Below are 18090 nucleotides of genomic sequence, written 5' to 3'. Positions count from 1 at the left end.
GTTGGAATTATCATTGCGCTCTTCCCGGGTGAGGCAGATCGGTCGCTGGTCTCTGGACGGCTGCTCACGGCGGCTCTTGGCAGCTCATGCCAGCTGCAGGCCCCTCACGCTGGCTGCTGGTCACACAAGGTAGCCCATGGCAACCCACTGCAGCAGGGGCTGCAGCCTACGCCGTCGCCGGGGACTCGCGGCAGCCCAGCTCCAGGTCGAGCTGTTGTTCACCATCTTAGCTGCAGAGGGCAGTGTCACTGGCCCTCATGTGGGATCTGAACCTGGGCCCTGCTGCTCAGAGCTGGCGTCCCAAGCCAGTTCTTAACCAACACACCACTTGGCCGGCCCCTATCCTTCAGAATTTTCAAGACCTTGCTGTTGAATAGTCCAATAGTGTGGTTGTTGAATATTTCAGTGCTTTGTACTCTTGACTTTTTTCTTTTCTGCAATTTTTAGGATTGTCTCTGTATGGTGTTCTGAGGTTTTATGTTGTTGTGTGTGTGTGTGTGTGTGTGTGTGTGTGTGTGTGTGTGTGTGTGTGTTCGTTCCATTTATTTGGTGGGCCTTTTCTGTCTGGAAACTTGTCCTTTGTTTGAGGGGTTTTTTGCTTTGTTTTTTGCTTTTTTTGTACTATTTGATAATTTCTTCCCTTTTTTCTTGTGTGCTCTTCTGGAATGCCTGCTAAATGGATGTTGAACATCCTGGATCCAGCCTCTCTCTCTTTCCCTCTTTCTAAGCCCCCCCACCCCATCTTCCTCCTCCTCCCCTTCCTTTCTTCCTATGCTTTCCAGTTTTACAGCTCTTTTTATTCTCTTCTCAAAGAGAGTTCTTCCATCTTATCTTCCAGTTCTCTTATTAGATATTCAAATGATTATTTCTTTCAGCCAAGAATACGTTCTTACTTTCTTTCTTTCTTTTTTTTTTTCTGTCTTTCTTTCTTTTTTTTTGTTTTTTTTGTTTTTTTGTAGCACCCTGTTCTTGTTTCATGAACACAGTGTCTTTTCTGTGAAGCTATCAATTATGAAAGTGTTCTTAAGTGTGTTCAGGATAGTTTGTTTACCAAAGTTGTTTTTCTGTTTTGGTCTCTGTCTTCTGTGATGGAAGCTTTTCTCAAATATCTGGTGATCCTTGGTTGTCATTTTATGTTTGAGAATGAAGCACTAAAAAATTGATTGAAAGGTGTGTTTGTGGGTCAGGACTTGGCAGCTGGTGGCTTGAACTGTAGAGTGATTGTGCAGGAACTGAATGAACTTTTCCGCAGGGTGGGATGGTGGGTGGTGGTGGTTAAATGCCAGCAGTTGCAGGTCATTTCTTTTGGGCCAGTAAGTTTCTTCAGAGACAGTATTGAAAGCTCTTGTGGGGATTTTTGGGAGGGGGGATGCTTGGCCACCAGCATTCTGGGAACCCGGCAGAGGAAGAGGGTTGGTTGATTTTTCCAAACTACAAGCAGACCTTCTTCTCTGTGTCTTCTGACCTCACCTGGCTCTCTCACCGTGGTCCTCAGTGATGCCTGATAACCTGGAGTCCAGAGCTCTAAGCATTAAATCCCACGGTCAGGGAGGGCAGGTGCCTAGACACTATTGGGTGGGAATCTGATTATTTATATAACCTTTGCACTTCCTCACTCTCCACCTCACCCCCACTCAAGTCCTATCACCTTTCCCCCTCTAGTTCTTGAGGCTTTTCGGCTTTCTACTGCTGGAGTCTGGAGTTTCCTTGATTGGCTCTCACCATATAGGCAATTAGATTTTGTGGTGACTTAGCCCATTTCCAAGCACTTGTCTTCTTCGAAATTGTCTTCTTCGAAAGCTGCACTTGAATGATTATGCTCTGCCCCACAGCCTGCACCCTCTCGTTTATACTCCCCAGATTCCATCTTCTGAAAGAATTCCAAGGCTTTTTCTGTGGAAGGCTTTCATTCCATCCTACTTCAGTTAAAACTTTCATTTGTTGATCTTCTCATTTCAAGTGTGTCTATCCAGACTGGAAGTGTTATATATTGTATGTTCCATCTTCTTATAAAAGAATTTCAGTTTCTAGCTTTGTAACTTTAAAGACTCTAAGCACACAGTGAAGTCATTAACTTTGTGATTATTAGGAATGTAACAGTTAGTAAAGGCCTGGTTCTGTAACTGTATATTTTTTTGTATATGATTTAAAGTCTTTATCCAGTATGTGTCTATTTCAACATACAGATCAGCTTTAAATCTAAATGCCGAGTTGGGAAAGACCTTTTCATTGCTTATAATATGGATACCTTTTTGTTCCATATATATTTTTAATGTATTTGTATTTATATATTTTATGTAATTTTATATAAAAATTTTATTAGAAGCCTCTTTTGTTGTTACAAACACTTGATTTTACAGTAAATATGTTATTGACTGAAAGGTATCTATTATGTTACACACCAAAACTTGTATACGGAAACAAGGGTGATTTTTCAATTCATTGATTTAATTCAAATAATTTATTTTAGTTATAGAAGTTTTACAGGTGAGAAGCGTAAATGCATTCATACAGATAAAGGTAGTGAGAGTGAATTGAGAGGGAAAGCAACATGCATTTGTCTGTTGGCTGTTTATTTAGATGTAGGCTTTGTGCATTGTATTAAAAAGTGGAGGGATTTGATTTCTGAAATGATACGTTGATTAATCATCTTTTTATATTAAGAATAACATTAATAAAGAAGTAATACACCATTTGTGTGGAGAGATAAATTGTGCTAACTCTGTCCCACCAAATACAGCTGTGAACTTAGAAGAACATAGGCCCCTGAGCAATATGAAGAAAATGGATGGAATAAAACCTGTGGGCTTTACTCTGTGGTCAGAGCTGTGTAGCCCTCCTCAGACTTGATCTGAAGCCTGTTAACTTTGTCTCAGATGTAAAGCAGCGAGAAGGAGCATCAGCGATGACTTTGTTAAGAGCCCAAAGACAATTGAATAATTAAAAAAAACCCAGTGGTCTGAGGTCATTTCGTAAAATAATGCCACCGTTTTGTGGAGTCTCTTCTTAGTGCTGGACACATCTTGTGTTTTCTGTTACTTACTCTTATCTATCGCTTACCTCTTTTTAATGGAGAGAAAGCCGAGCTGCCAAGTTCAGTGGTTTGTTCAGGGACTCGTGATAGTACGCGTGGAGTTGGGATTCAAACTAGGTTTGTAAGAGTTTAAAAACTGTAACTTAGTTTTTTAAAGATTTTATTGGGGAATTGGGGGGAGGGGAACAACATTGGGGAATTGGGGAAGGGGAACAGACAAGGTGCTGTCCTTTTGTTCTTTAGTCTAGTTGTGGAGGACGTCGCTTCACTGGCCCATGTTGTTATTGTGATCATTGTGCTCTTCCCGGGTGAGGCAGATCGGTCGCCGGCCATTGGACGGCCACTCACAGTGGCTTACGGCAGCCCACTGCAGCCCCACTGCAGCCTACGCCATCACCAGATACTCACGGCAGCCCAGCTCCAGGTCGAGCTGTTGTTCACCATCTTAGCTGTAGAGGGTACAGTGTCACTGGCTCATGTGGGATCCGAACCGAGAGCCCTGCTGCTCAGAGCTCGTGCTCCCAAGCCAGCTCTTTATTCTTTATTTCTGATTGGCTTTTTTGTGTGTTTTCTATCTCCATTTTTGTTTCGTTTCTCTTTGTCCAAGTTTTCCCTGAGATCAGTGAGCGTCCTTGGAACTCTGAGTCTGGTAGATTGCTTATCTCCATTTCACTTAGTTCTTTTTCTGGAGCTTTGTTCTGTTCTTTCATTTGGGACATGTTTCTTTGTCTCCCTATTTTGGCTGCCTTCCTGTGTTTGTTTCTATGTATTAGGTAGGGCTGCTATGTCTTCTGGTCTTGGTAGAGTGGCCTTATGTAGTAGGTGTGCTGTGGGGTTCACTGGAGCAGTCCTCCTGGTTACCTGATCCGTGCACTCCAGGTGTGTCCCTTGTGTGGGTTGTGTGTGCCCTCTTCTTGTAGTTGAGCCTATGTTGATAATTGCACATCAGTGGGTGAGACTGACCCTTGGGCTCACTGGTTGTGAGTACTGGCCTTGACTGCAGTGGAAGAGTTGTTGTGCAGGGGCTGATCCTATAGAGCAGGATCTGCTAGACTCATCTTTACAAATAAATCAAGAAAGACATTCATAGTTTTTATTCACATTTTTTATTATCCCAGAGCATTTGTTGTTGATAAATCAGAGCTCTTTTTTATATAGTCTTGATATTTTGGGTGAGGATTTGCTCCTAATATGCAACTCTGGGTTCTTTGTTTTAATGTAACTTTTTTTTTCAGATTTTTTTTGTACTGTTCTGGCTTGTGGAATAGATTTCTTGTAAACATGCAGATTTACATTGGTTTCAATTCTGTCCAGATATGTTGACAGATATTTTAGGTCTTAAAGTATTAAGAAACTTGGAATTATGGTGAGGAAGGCATATTTTTCACTGTAATTCTGAGGCCAAAATGTGAAACCTAGGTATTTTTACTTTTTGGGATAGCATTATTGGAATAATTATACCTAATTAATTATCAGCTTAATATAATTGAGGATACATAGGAATTAAAGCATAGCTATATAGCTAATATGTTGCCATTCATGTATTGCAGTTATATATGTTCAAATAAAATATATTTAAATTGGGATATAATTTGATTCCAGTGTCTTCCTATCAGAACTAAATTGCTCAGGTATTGTTCATGTGACAAAGATACCAATCAATACCTTCTATTTTATTATTTCTGTAAAGTGTGAATTGAATAACCTTACAGTGTCCGGTCATGAAAATTTGTAATTTTTCTCCCTTCTGTGTTAAAGGATATTTTTGTTAATGATAAAATGTTATACCTATGAGTCGGCCCTTCATAAATGCTCATTTAATTCCCACTGTTCATCCTCAGGCTTCATTAAGGATAGAGATTCTTCTCTTTGGTCACAGCTGTGCCAGGAGCTTTTACATGCTGTTTCATTTCATCCTCAGGGGGATTGATCACCTCCCCCTCCCTCTATCTCCCTACAAACTGTATTTTCTTCATAGCTTTATCGCTGTCTGAAATCACTGAATTACTTCCTGGCATATTGATATTGATTGCCTTTCCTAGTAGCATGTAAGCTCTGTGAGTCAGGGACTTGGTGCCTGTGGTGCCTAGAAAAGGCCTGGCGTGGGGTGGACACTCACAGCTGGGCCGGCATCACACAGCTAGTAACGGCCAAGTCAGGAGGAGAGCCCCTGCTTTTACTCCAAGTCCTGAGGCCTTTCAGTGTCACTGCTCGTGCAGTGCTCTCATAATCTGTTGGAGTGTTTCACTAGAGGCTATGGTTTCCCTACAAACAGGGTGTACATGTGTTTGCTGATTGACTGTGATTCTGGATGGTTGGTAGTTGACTTAACACTAAAGAACATTGGTAATGTACTGTTTCTTGACAGTGTTATAATTATTGTTTTAAAAATAAGGTAACAGGAGAGATTTTTTGTTACTCATTTGAACCTTATGAAAAGAGCTCATGGAGTTTCCTAGGACATTAGAGTTGGACAGGATGTCCCGTGATAGCAATAGCCATTGTATGAAAGCATTTCACATGACTTCAGGTCTCCAGCCTGCTTAAGCCCCAGACAATGCAATTGGACATCTCACCTGCACAGGCACTTAACACAGCATTTAACAGAGTAGGGGTGAGGGGGGCGGAGGGACTCTAAAAGTGAGGCTTATCAAAAGATCATCTGGCTTAGAGACAGCACCTTATTTCAGCAGCTTTTATAAGCAAGTCTTGTTTTTCAGGTCTGCTTTTTAATAAAAACAATTTTTTCTTCTATTTCCTATTTGGTTTTTATATATCACCTACCTCCTAACCATTGTTTAATGCTTAGCACATGGTAGCTTTTCAATGAATTTATTGACTTATTCTTAGAATGCAGCTTACACTTGCATAAAACATTCTGCACATATGGATTGAAATGTTGAATTTATAAAAAATGATTTAATGCTAGAGGTAACTACCTATGAGTAGGTTGTGTGTGAAGTTTGTTATATTTCTTTTATTTTGTTTCAGGGCCTCTCACTTTATTTTCTTTTTATAGCTTTATTGAAGTATAGTTGATATGCAATAAACAGCACATATTTAAAAAGTGAAAAGAAAAGAAAAAAAAAGAAACAAAACAAAAACCAAAAAACAAACAATAAAACCAGCACATATTTAAAGTGTACAGTTTGATATATTTTGATACATTTTTACACCCATGAAACCATCACCAGTGACAAGATAATGAACACATCCATCACCCTGAAAAGTTTCCTTGTGCCTATAACCGCTCTCTCTTTTCCTCTCTGCACAAGTTAAACCAGTACCATATGATCCAGCCGTTCTATTTCTTCGTAGTCACCCAAAAGAAATGCATGCATATGTCTGCCTTGAGACTTCTATGAGAATGCTCATTGTACCTTTGTTCATAATATCCAAACTGGAAACAACCCAAATGTCCATCAACAAGTGAATGGATAAACAATTGTGATAGACCCATACAATAGAATAGATTCTGCAGTAAAAAGGAATGAGCTATTATCATAGTTGGTTTGAACTGATGTCTGCCATATTTGAGGCAGATTTGTCATCTTTGTTTCATTTTGCTTGGTTTGTATTAAAATTGATTTTCATTCCTTTAGCATCTCCCCCCAAATGGAGGAAGCTAGCCTAATATTAAGTTAATTATAGGTGAACCATAAAAGGCTGTAAGTTATATTTGGAAAATTAAGGGTTGATTGTTCCTCGGAGAACTTAGTAAAAAAAAAATGGTCATTGCAGTTTGTTCTGCTTCAGGACTTGTTTCTATAAGACCAAGTAGCTTATACACGATTGGTAAATAAGAAATGATACCAGCAATGGTTGGATGGGTTTGTATAAGATTTTTCATGGGCAAGGGGAGTGGAATAGAGGGAGTAGAATTTAAAAAGGGAAGGAAAAAGCCTTCAGATTGGCTATTGTACAGACAGAAATTTTTTGAAGTGTGATTTTATAACAGGTAAGATAAGTTGTGGGGACGTGGAGCAGACTGGTTTCCTGGCCAGCCTTAACTCTCCTAGAGGGTTGTACTCCTCCTGGGCCCATCTTAGCAACAGCCCCAGTCTGCATTGTTTTAGCACCTGCAAATCTGCATTTTCACTTAATTGTTTCTGTTAATTAACATTTCCTGAGACAGTCCCTAACAAGCTTAAATTGCTTGCCTGAGTTATCCTGGTTATCTCCTGAGGAACCAAAAGTCTGTTCACAAAGTTGCATAAATTTTGAGTTGTCTGTCCCAACCCTAACTTTACCCGTTTTATTTTATTTATTTTGCAGAATGAGTTTTTTCTCCCCTCTTTCTCACTTCTTTAATGTGACATTCTAACAAAAAACATCCAAAGTTGAAGTAGTTTATTTTAAGTGATTTCCTGGAAATGTTTTATTTAAAATGTTTCTTAATATTTTTAGCTAATACTTATATTTTGCTTACTATATGTCAGATGTTGTTCTAAGTGCTTATTAAGATTAGCTCATTTTATCCTCACAACAATACTACTTGATGAGTGTGGTATTATCTTTATTTTATGAATATTGGAACTGAAGAACAGAGAGGATGAGTAACTTGCCCAAAGTCACACAGCACAGGTAGTTCAGTTCTATAGATTGTACTCCTAACTACTATACTACTTGCCTTCTGCACCGTGTTAGATATAATAAATTAGAATTTATTATGATTTTCTTGTGTAAGTCAAATTGGTGGCTTTATAGCAAATTAAAATCTTATCAGCATTAAATGAAGTGAAAAGAGTGGCAGTAAACACATAAGGACAGCATAACAGCTTCCTCTATTTAGAAGCTGGAAAAATGATGTCAAGTTTAAACTGCTGAAATTGTTATAATAAATAGTTTTTTAGAAGTCTTCTTTTTATTTGGTTTTTATTTATGGTTTTCAATTTCTCTTAGGCATATCACACCTGAAAAATTTTACGTGGAAGCTTGTGATGATGGAGCAGATGATGTACTTATCATCGACCGTGTGTCCACAGAGGTCACCCTCGCAGGTATTTTACAGCCAGATTTAAAGATGTCTGAGAATGAGTTTATACTCAAGTTGTAGCCATTACAATAAATTAATCAGAGGTGGTCAGTGTGTGGATCTCTGAGTGTCTTATAAAATTTTAATTCTTGCTACGTCATTTGATTTTTATTCATTAATTTTATGCTTTCTCTTTTTTAAGATTTTTATTGGGGAATTGGGGGATGGGAACAGTGCTGGGGAATTGGGGGAAGGGGAACAGACAAGTTGCTGTCCTTTTGTTCTTCAGTCTAGTTGTGGAGGACGTTGCTTCACTGGCCCAAGTTGGCACCATCACGCTCTTCCCAGGCGAGGCAGATCAGTCACCGGCTTTTGGACAGCCGCTCATAGCAGCTGCTGGCCGCTCACGCTGGCTGCTGGCTACACACGGTAGCCCATGGCAACCCACTGCAACAGGGGCTGCAGCCTATGCCGTCGCCGGCGACTCATGGCAGCCCAGCTCCAGGTTGAGCTGCTGTTCAGCATCTTAGCTGTAGAGGGCAGTGTCACTGGCCCTCATGTGGGATCCGAACCGGGGCCCTCTGGCGTCCCAAGCCAGCTCTTAACTGACGTGCCACTCGGCCGGCCCTATGTTTTCTCTTTTTTATGAAAAGGAGAAATGATCTTGAAATTTTTACTATCTATAAGGATTTAAAAACATGATTATTTCTTTATTTGTTCCCTTATCTGTACTCGAACAGGATTGGTTTTATTGATGTCTAAGTTTTTTCTAGCTGTAAGATTTAGGGTATTTTGAGTGGGAGAAGGTTGTGTTAGCATTAAGTGCATGGAATTTTAGTAGCTGCCTTTGTTTTTTAAAGTATTCGAGACTGTGAGGACAATTTAATAAATGAAAAATAATACAAACATCACTGACTAAAACTTGTATTTTAGGCAAATGATATTCCTAAGCTTTATCTATATTATAACTTCTATCTTTCCAGCTATATTTCATTTTTTGCTTCTCTGGGGTATAAAAACCAATTTGCTTTCTTGTCTTTTTTTTTTTTAACAGTTTTTTTTTTTTTTCAATTGCGTGGAACTCTGATTTCTGACTAGATTAATGTGAAATAATTTTGGTGACAAATTAATGTACCATGTGATATTACATTGAGAATTTCATATTTCATTTGTTTAAAAATTCACCTATAGACAGAGTTCTGTATTTTTTTCTTAAGTACAGTATTTGAGTAACCATAGAGTAGGCATTCAGTAAACAGTGACTATCCTTTGAATGGATAAGTGAAATATGAAAATATTTTGCATAAGTTAGTAAAACGTAAGAAAGTTATGGCTGTGCATTCCCATTTCCTTGGTTATCTGGTTATTATGCTAAGTACCATATATGTAGTTTTCATTTGACCAAATGGGATTAGAGTCTCTTAGTTTGATAATCTGGCATTTGTTATGTCTTTTGCTTGGTGGCCGCTCTCTCAAGAAGGCTGATTGGTTTTAACCACGTTAGAGCATTTTCCTAAAGTATAATCATACTACTTCTTTGTATCCTATTGATACAACCTAGTGTCATAAAAGCTTTAGTATGGATGGATGTATTTTCATTTATTTTTTACTTTTCAGTGACATTTAATTTGTAGGTAGAGATTGCAGACCCATTTGAGTGGACAAAGCTAAAGACCATGGACATAGTTTGGATGTGAAGATAATACCAAGCTCTCATCAGTAGACACATGAAAAGACTGACCTGAGCCAGTGATACTGAGGGGCTGACTGACTCAGTGTCTCTGCCAGTTACTTTTTACCTTTGGAAAAGCAGACCACTGTCATGGAAAGAGGGATTTTTTTTCTTCCATGAAAAACTAATATATATTCTTAGGAATTCTCATAGTTTTATTGCTGTTGCTTTCCAGTCAGTATAACTTAAACAGCTCTATTTAAGTTCATCCAATGATCCCCATGTATTCAGGATTTTCTCTGAGCTGTTTTCACTGCACTGGTGTTCCCATTTCTCGCGTTAGTTAATTGTGGCATAGCATTGCTAACTAAATTGAATTTCTGAGCGTGAAACAAATGAATTTTAGACTTTATTCAGAATTACAGTACTACCTTTAAGAAAAAGAACTTGGGTTTATAGCAGTGTTTCAAAATGGATTCCAATATGATAATGAAACTGTGACTGAAAGAAAATTTGTATGGCCACATAAGTTTTGGGAAACCGTGAATTAAACAGCAGAACAGCTTTGTTTTACCATAGGCCTTCTCACAGCTTTTATCCTCCTCCTGGCATCCTGCCTCTTTCTGGGAATGGTAACATGGATGTAGTGAAAGAAGCTTATTTGATGGGCAGACCCTACCTCCACCCTTTTGGGGCCATTATTCCCTAAACTACAGTTCCACAAAATATTCTTGAGAAGCACATTGATTTAAAGTTTAACAATTATGAAATGAACTCTGTAATCTAAGATTAATAGATTAATTTGTTAATAAGGGCATTATTGATAAAGTCACAGGTAACGATGGTGACTCCCTGCACACCTGTATGAGTTACTGTCGGCTCTAGGAGAAGGCTTTTCCTTCTTCCTGCCTCCCCTGGACCTTTGCCTCCATAGCCCACATTCTTAGACATGGGTAGGCAAGTCTTTTTCTGCATTCCATTAGTTGCACATTGAGATTAAAATCTTGTCTCAACCCTCCCTCCCATTTACTTTCTAATTCTCTTAAAGGGATAGAGACTTACTTTCTGGTAAGAGGTTAAATAAATTTTGTTGAAAATTGACATTAGAAATAACCCACAATTTACATGAATGAGAAGTCTGAAGCGTGTTACTTTTGACACCATATTCTAGACAGGCAGAGACCTTTACATATAATGTGGATATCTTTATTTTAAATTCTACCAAAATGGAGGTGTGACATTAATGAAGGAATATTGCTTTCTAAGAACGAATCATACATGTTGATTTAGGTGAAGTAACTGTTGAAATCACACTAAATCTTCCTTTGTATTGGTAAGCGTTTTCTATGTGATTTTTTTTTTTTTCCTTTTAGTCAAGAAAGATATTCCCCCTTCAGCTGTCACAAGACCAATATTTGGTATACTGGGCACAATCCATCTGGTGGCAGGTAAGAAAAAATAAGATGGGCAAAGATGGTAATAAATTGACATGATTGGAGTATAAGATGAAGACATCGGATTGTGCTTTAGACAATAAATCTGTAGATTAGGTGTTTGTTATTAATTTCTCAAAGTAACGTACCCCAAATGGCAAATGGTTCAATTTATCAGCCAGGTTCTATTAAAAAGCAGTTTTGTTTTTTATTTTATTTCAACTAGACATTTTTCATAAATTCTAAGAGTAAATAAAAATTTTCATGCATTGATGGACCAGAGTAGTCTACCTTCAACCCCATACTGAATATGACATGGTGCCTGTTAGAGAATATTACCTGGTTCTGCGTTATTAGGAAAGTAATTTTGTTTATCTAAATTTCATTTCATTGAACTTTAAAAAAAATTCCTGTTTTATCAGGTACGGTGCTAGATGCTGAGTTATAAAAGATGCAAGTCCGTTTTATCCTGCACTTGACAGTCTAGCAAGAGAGGCATTTAAGTAGTAAATTACTGCAGCACAGCGTGTCGGGCTCTAGGAACGAGACATATGTAGGAAAACTTCCAGTGGGGGCACGTGTGGGTGGAGCCTTGAACAGAGCTTAAGAATTAATTTAGTGGGAAAGGCATCCCCTGTTTTGTCTGTGGGCGGAGGAGGTGGCCAGGGTCAAGGTTGTTGGTATGCTGTGTGTGGTGCTGTGATGGCTTCTAGATTCCTGACTTCTCATCTTCGTACAGATGCTGCTTGACTTACAGTGGGGTTGCATCACAATAAACCCATGCTAAGCTGAAAATATCGTACCTTGAAATTCCATTGAGTACACTTAACCTGCCAAGCATCATAGCTTAGCCTAGCCTACTGTAAAAGCGCTCAGAACACTTCCATTAGCCTATAGTTGGGCAGAATCAGCTAGCACAGTGAATACAATGTAGAGCACTGGCTGTTTACTCTCGTGATCCCGTGGCTGACGGGGAGCTGTGGCTCGCTGTCACTGCGTAGCATCACGAGAGAATGTAGTACCGCAGATCCATAGCCTGGGAAAGATGAAAATTCAAAACACAGTTGTTACTGCATGTGTATCATTTACGCACCATTGTAAAATCGAAATATCATGAGGTGAACCTGGTAGTCGGGGACCATCTGTAATGTTGCAGTAACCACTAGTTATACCGCTTCAGCACATTTATCTACCATTTAGATTGACATGAAGGATATAGGAATGGTGTAGACGGGACAGTGTCCTGCAGTGATCAGATCTCATGACCTGTGGTGCTTTAGGCTACACACTGGGAAATGGATTAGCAGAGGCCTGTCTGCCTTGGGGATGACAGGAGAGAGAAGTGTCTTCTGTCCCTACTTTTCATCTGCTAAGATGACTGCTCTGGTTTTATCTTTTTGAGAAAAAAGAATTTGACCTTTCGATAGGAATTTTTCTAAACAATGTGCTGGTGTTTCTATTCATAAATTATAAGAATCCTTTAAAAAAAAAAGCATGGTCCTTTGAACTAGATAGTACTATGCAGTCTCATTCTGCCAGTTTTTAGACATTTAAACAAGAAGGACTGCTGTTTTTGAAGTTGCCTTATTTATGTTTATGTGAGTTTGGCTTTGCTTTTTGCAGGAAATTATCTAATCGTCATTACCAAAAAGACAAAAATAGGTGAATTTTTCAATCACGTAATCTGGAAAGCAACAGATTTTGATGTCCTTTCCTATAAGAGGACTATGTTGCACTTAACTGATATTCAGGTAAGAATTGAAAGCACTTAACTAACTGTAAAACCCAAAGGGGTACCATGGAGATGGAGAGAGGGAGGTGGGATGCAAAGAATGTTGATGGATTTTTAAGCCTGATTATTTAAGCAACCCATAGAGCAAAGTCACTCTACGTACCTATATACCTCGCCATAAAATTTATGAAAAAATTCTTCATATATTTTATTTATCTTGGTTTCTTTTTAAAAAGAAAACTGACTCAGTTCTTAAATTATGAAATTTCATGTGGAGAGAAAAGAACAAGCAGAAAATGCTTATGTTCTCAACACCTGGATTTTACTTCATATCCTTTTTTGTAAAGAAATAAAATATTAGATACCATTGAAGTTCCACTCATTCTATTTCATTCCCTCTTTCCGCAGAGAAAAAAGTTTTCTTCACTTTCACCACATGTGACTATAAGTGTGTGTATATATGTTCAAACAATCCTTTGGCACGATTCCTGTGTGCACAGATTTCAGCTGCCAGTCCCCCAACAACATGTTCACATTTCAGTTATCATGGTATAGTAACTAAAGAACTAGCCCACCAAACATGAAAGTGCAAAGAAACCGAAAGTGACACCTCTAGAAGTGGAATTCAGTCCAACATAAATGGGGTAGAGAAGAAATAGCTGACCGTGGGAATGCTGACACGGTCGCCGTCCAAGAGACTCTAGGTACACAGACCAAAGTCGTAGTCAAGGTGAATTTGTCAACATTAAGGATGAAGTGATTGTGTTGCACGGTTTCCAAACATTAACAGTTATTTTTTTTAAACAAGGATAAAAACAAGTGTCAATCTTGGTATTCATTGGAAAAGCCAGCTAAAATGATTATCAGAAAATAAAGATAAATATAACTTTTACAGTACTTTTAATCTTTGTTGTCTTTTTTAAGAAAAACTTCTATTTTACTTACCACCCACCCCAACCAGTAAAGTCCCTTAAGAATGAGGATGGTATTATTCTCTTGTTATTTACTCTCTGTATAATTTATGTTTTTCATTTGTCAGATGAGGATAATTACACTAATGTAACAGGGTTGTTTCTGAAGATGAGAGAGAATCTATGTAAAATGTCTGGCACACAGTAGGCTGTAACCTAACATGGTGATGCTTTGTCAAATGACTCTCCTGCTCATTCGAGTGAAAATTGTGAAGGATACCAAAGGGAAGGAGTTCTGCCTAACCAATTAATATAATAATACTTTACACTGTTTATTGAGTGTCGTCTGTATCAGGAGCTGTCCGCTGTCCTATGTCCTGCGGAAATAGTGAGCGGGGGGCCCCCTCCCCAGCCCAGCCCTTGTACTGGTAGTGTTTAACAGGGCCGGACTCACAGGTTTTTATTTTCCTTCTTTTTTCATGCTGACAGATTCTTTCTCAAGTATGAGATAGACTGAGTTTTTTTTCCTCCCCTTTGTTTACAGTTACAAGATAATAAAACCTTCCTAGCAATGATAAACCATGTCTTGAATGTGGATGGGTTTTACTTTTCAACCACATATGATTTGACCCACACACTGCAGCGGCTGTCCAACACTAGTCCAGAATTTCAAGAAATGAGTCTCTTGGAAAGGGTAAGTTTAATTGTCAGTTATTTTGATTTATTTGTGGGGTTTTTTTTTGGGTTTTTTTGGGGGGTGGTGGTGGTGGTGGTGGTGGTGGTATATCTCTATTTCATCCATAAAAATACATATTGATTTTTCTCAATTTTGGCTGTATCAGGATCATGTATGGGGTTTTAAAAACATACCATGTCTCAAATATACATCACAATCTCGAGTTCAGAACATATGCCCCAGAACTGTTGAATGTTACACAGACAGGACTGAGAACCACCAATGTCAGAAGTCCAGTCTAAACAAGCTCTCCCTATTCTACGGTATAACAGTTACTAACGTTAGTAACATAATTATGCTTGTAAACACTGTTCTAACAGGTGATGATGTTTCTGCAGTGGTGTTATTTATAGTTTTTGCAGCAGAAAAGTAACAACTTACTGGCATAAGAACTTGAAAAATAACCTTTTGTTTAAGGAGAGGTTGTTACTCTTTTTATTTATTTATTTTTGAGATGAGTGTATCTTTAAAACTAGGCCTCAGATGATCTCAACTTAAAATTTCTGCAGTTCAGGAACCTGGATAATTGCTGCCTTGATTTTTTTATTAACAAACCTTAGATGTGTTTGGGGGCAGACAGAATTTAAAATGTTGCTGTCAGTTACCTGTTAGGTTGGACCATATGAAATTGCCAATAATTGACCAGTTTTGGAAATTGACCAGTTTTGACCAATAAAAATGATAATTGCATATAATTCAAGTCCGGATTTTAGTTTACTGGCTTTTTTAAGATTTCGTAATCCAGTAAAATTTATGTAGGCTTAGCTGTAAATACAGATGTAAGTTAAGCAATCGAGAAATTTAGCTTTATAACTATAAAGAGACTGTTGCTTTAAAAGCAGTGGTTACATTCCCCATTTGTTGATCAAATGTCTCTCAAATGCCTGCTATGTACCAGGCACTCTACTAGCCACTTGGGGACACAGCATGAAAGGACATGGCCCCCGCCTTGTGGTAGCCTGCAGTCTATTGGGGAAGTAGAAGTCCGAGCAATCACAAAAGAAGGGACAATAGCTATCACAGAGATATGTACCAAAGTGTAGCGGGCTCCTGAAGGAAGGTGGGTCTCATTCTGTCTAGCGGTGTCAGGGGCGAGTTTACAAAGGTAACTATTGAGCTGAGACTTGCTGATGAGTAGGCCTTATTGGTTAGGTGACAGTGGGAGACGGAGGGTTCCAGGCAGAGATGGTGACAATATTTGGCTGAACTGAAAAAGAAGCTGTCACATCTGTGAGGATGAGAAATGAGATTTTTGTCAGCTAACCAAGAGTCAGAGTTAATATAGGGCATCAATCATAAAAATCAATCATAAATGCACCACATACACCTTAAACATTTTATCTTAACTTAAAATTTTACATTGGTCAATTTTTTGATGTAAGACCATAGGCTTTTCTTTGTTTTTATTTTATGATTCCTAATTGTCTTTCTGGATAAATTACATCCATAACGCTTTCCAGTTTGAGTCTCTTTAAAGATTTTGACACTTACAAGCAATCTGTTTACAGAATCCTATAGATTTTTATGTTTCTCTAATCTTTTATAGTTGCCACTCCCACTTCTAATTCAACAACAGTTTTGTTTTAGCATCTTGCCTTTTATCTAGTTAAATTCCAAATCATTCAGCTTTATAGAAACAGTTTGTCAAGTCACATTTCACTGATTATAAAATATTTAGTTAAATGATATACTGTTGAGTAACAAGTACAGCTGGGACAAACTGGCTGGGAACACGCACCTGAGCCTCGGGCAGTGTGGCCCAGCGCAGGAGCCACTCCCTGGGACTTTCATCTTGGGGCAGGGGAGGGTGGGAGGAGAGGGAGAGGGGGGTGTGTCAGTTGGTGTGTTTATAGAGAGAATGGAGAGAACTGGTTAATCTGAGTTACTGAAGGAGCTTCTTCTGTATTTATAGTTTGTGAGTCGAAATGGTCAGAGGAGATCAGAGAGTTCTGGGCTACCAGGTCCCAGGACTGGTTAGGCCAGGGGTCGGCAAACTTTTGAGAAAGAAGAGCAGCCAGGTGTCAGCAAACTGTGGCTCGCGAGCCACACGTGGCTCTTTGGGTACATACATGTGGCTGAAGTAAAATTGAAAATGAAAATAAAACTCATAGTTTCATTTATAAAAATTTTAAAGGATATTATTCACATAGTGGTGATTATGTAAAAATATATTTATGGCTCTCGAATAATTTTTAAATTGTTGTAAGGGACAGAATTGGCTCTTCCAGGGGTTGGCAAACTTTTGAGATGGAACATACCCACAGAGCCACATGTGGCTCGCGAGCCGCAGTTTGCCAACCCCTGGGTTAGACCATGCAAAGATGGTCTAAAGTTCTTTTTTTTTTTTTTTAATTAAATTCATTAGGGTAACAATGGTTAGTAAAATTGCATAGGTTTCTAGTGTGCATTTCTATAATACATCACCTATATATCACATTGTGTGCTCACCACCCAGAAGGTTTGGTTCTTCAGGTGACAGAGAGCCAGTGAAGAATTTCCAGCAGCCAGAAGACCTGTCTGTCATGTTAGAGGACTCCTGCTGGCAGCCTGTGGAGGAACGGCTGGGCAGGGCCAGGCCAGGACTTCAGACATGGGAAGCTGTTAGGCTTGAGTCAAGCATTGGCCTAGGGTGGTAGGAGTAGATACGGAGACGAGAGGATGGATTTGGAGGGAGATTTAGGACTCGCCGATGGACTAAATATATGAGAAAGAACACTCGCAGGTTTCCGTCTGGGCCAGCAGCGCAGGCATCAGGCGACGCGATAGGCACACCCAGAGGAGGGGCAGACCAGGGGAAGGGAGTTCGTTTAGAGTATGTCAGAGAGACCTGTTTCTGGCCACAGGGTGGAAGCTGATTGTCCTGGTTTTCTTTCTGTGGAAACTCGCCTTGGCTGGAGATATTTTATTAATTTTAAAACTTCTCTCTCAGGCAGATCAGCGGTTTGTATGGAATTGTCATCTTCTGAGAGAACTTTCTGCTCAGCCAGAGGTAAATTACAGTAAAAAACCCCTGCTTATTTGCGACAGTCCACGTTTTAATTGAATACATATTATAAAATGACTACCTAATCACCAGGGATTTGGGTAATCTAATTTTACAGTTTATAACCTATAAAGTTTCATCAGATCTCTCTCTCACATCGGTCTACGTTGAAGAAGACTAATTACTTTGATCTCCTATAGAAGAAGCCTTAAGTAAAAATAGAATACATTGTATTCTCTTAAGTGGGAGAGAGAGAGAGGGTCTTGGTGGATGAATAATGGAGAAATGAGGGGCCAGAGCTAAGTCCCCAAGCAAGTGGAGACTCTGCATTTGTCTTGTGGGATGTACTTCCCTTCAGTCACCCAGGAGAGATGCATGGATGTCACCTTCCTCTGTTCTTACCTTAGACAGTGAGGTACAAACAAGGAGGCCCAGCTAGGAAGTATAGTATATTGAATCTGAGTAAATAGATTTGCCTAATGGTTTTATTTCTTGTCATTTGCTTTGATTTTTTTTTTTTTGGAAAGTAGTTTGAGCTGCAAACAGTTAGCCTGGGCATATCTTCTCCCTAGAGGAGTGAAGGTTTTGGAGGCAAAGACTGAAAAGGCGGGAGG

The 18090-nt window shown here is 39.0% G+C and overlaps 1 protein-coding gene across 1 annotated transcript in view; it reads left to right on the top strand.

Moving 5' to 3' along the window:
* SACM1L (SAC1 like phosphatidylinositide phosphatase) overlaps window positions 1-18090 on the top strand; it is a 52725-nt gene that overhangs the window by 8085 nt on the left and 26550 nt on the right. The window contains exons 2-7 of the mRNA XM_019633828.1: window positions 7937-8034; window positions 11055-11129; window positions 12738-12865; window positions 14302-14451; window positions 17423-17519; window positions 17846-17857. Coding sequence (XP_019489373.1) covers window positions 7937-8034; window positions 11055-11129; window positions 12738-12865; window positions 14302-14451; window positions 17423-17519; window positions 17846-17857 — 560 coding nt within the window. The remainder of the gene's footprint in view (window positions 1-7936; window positions 8035-11054; window positions 11130-12737; window positions 12866-14301; window positions 14452-17422; window positions 17520-17845; window positions 17858-18090) is intronic.

This window comes from Hipposideros armiger, unplaced genomic scaffold (genome assembly GCF_001890085.2).
Source record: "Hipposideros armiger isolate ML-2016 unplaced genomic scaffold, ASM189008v1 scaffold_18, whole genome shotgun sequence".
Taxonomy (NCBI): Eukaryota; Metazoa; Chordata; class Mammalia; order Chiroptera; family Hipposideridae; genus Hipposideros; species Hipposideros armiger.
The sequence above is the reverse complement of the archived record's forward strand: the minus strand, read 5'-3'. Positions and strand labels throughout refer to the sequence as shown.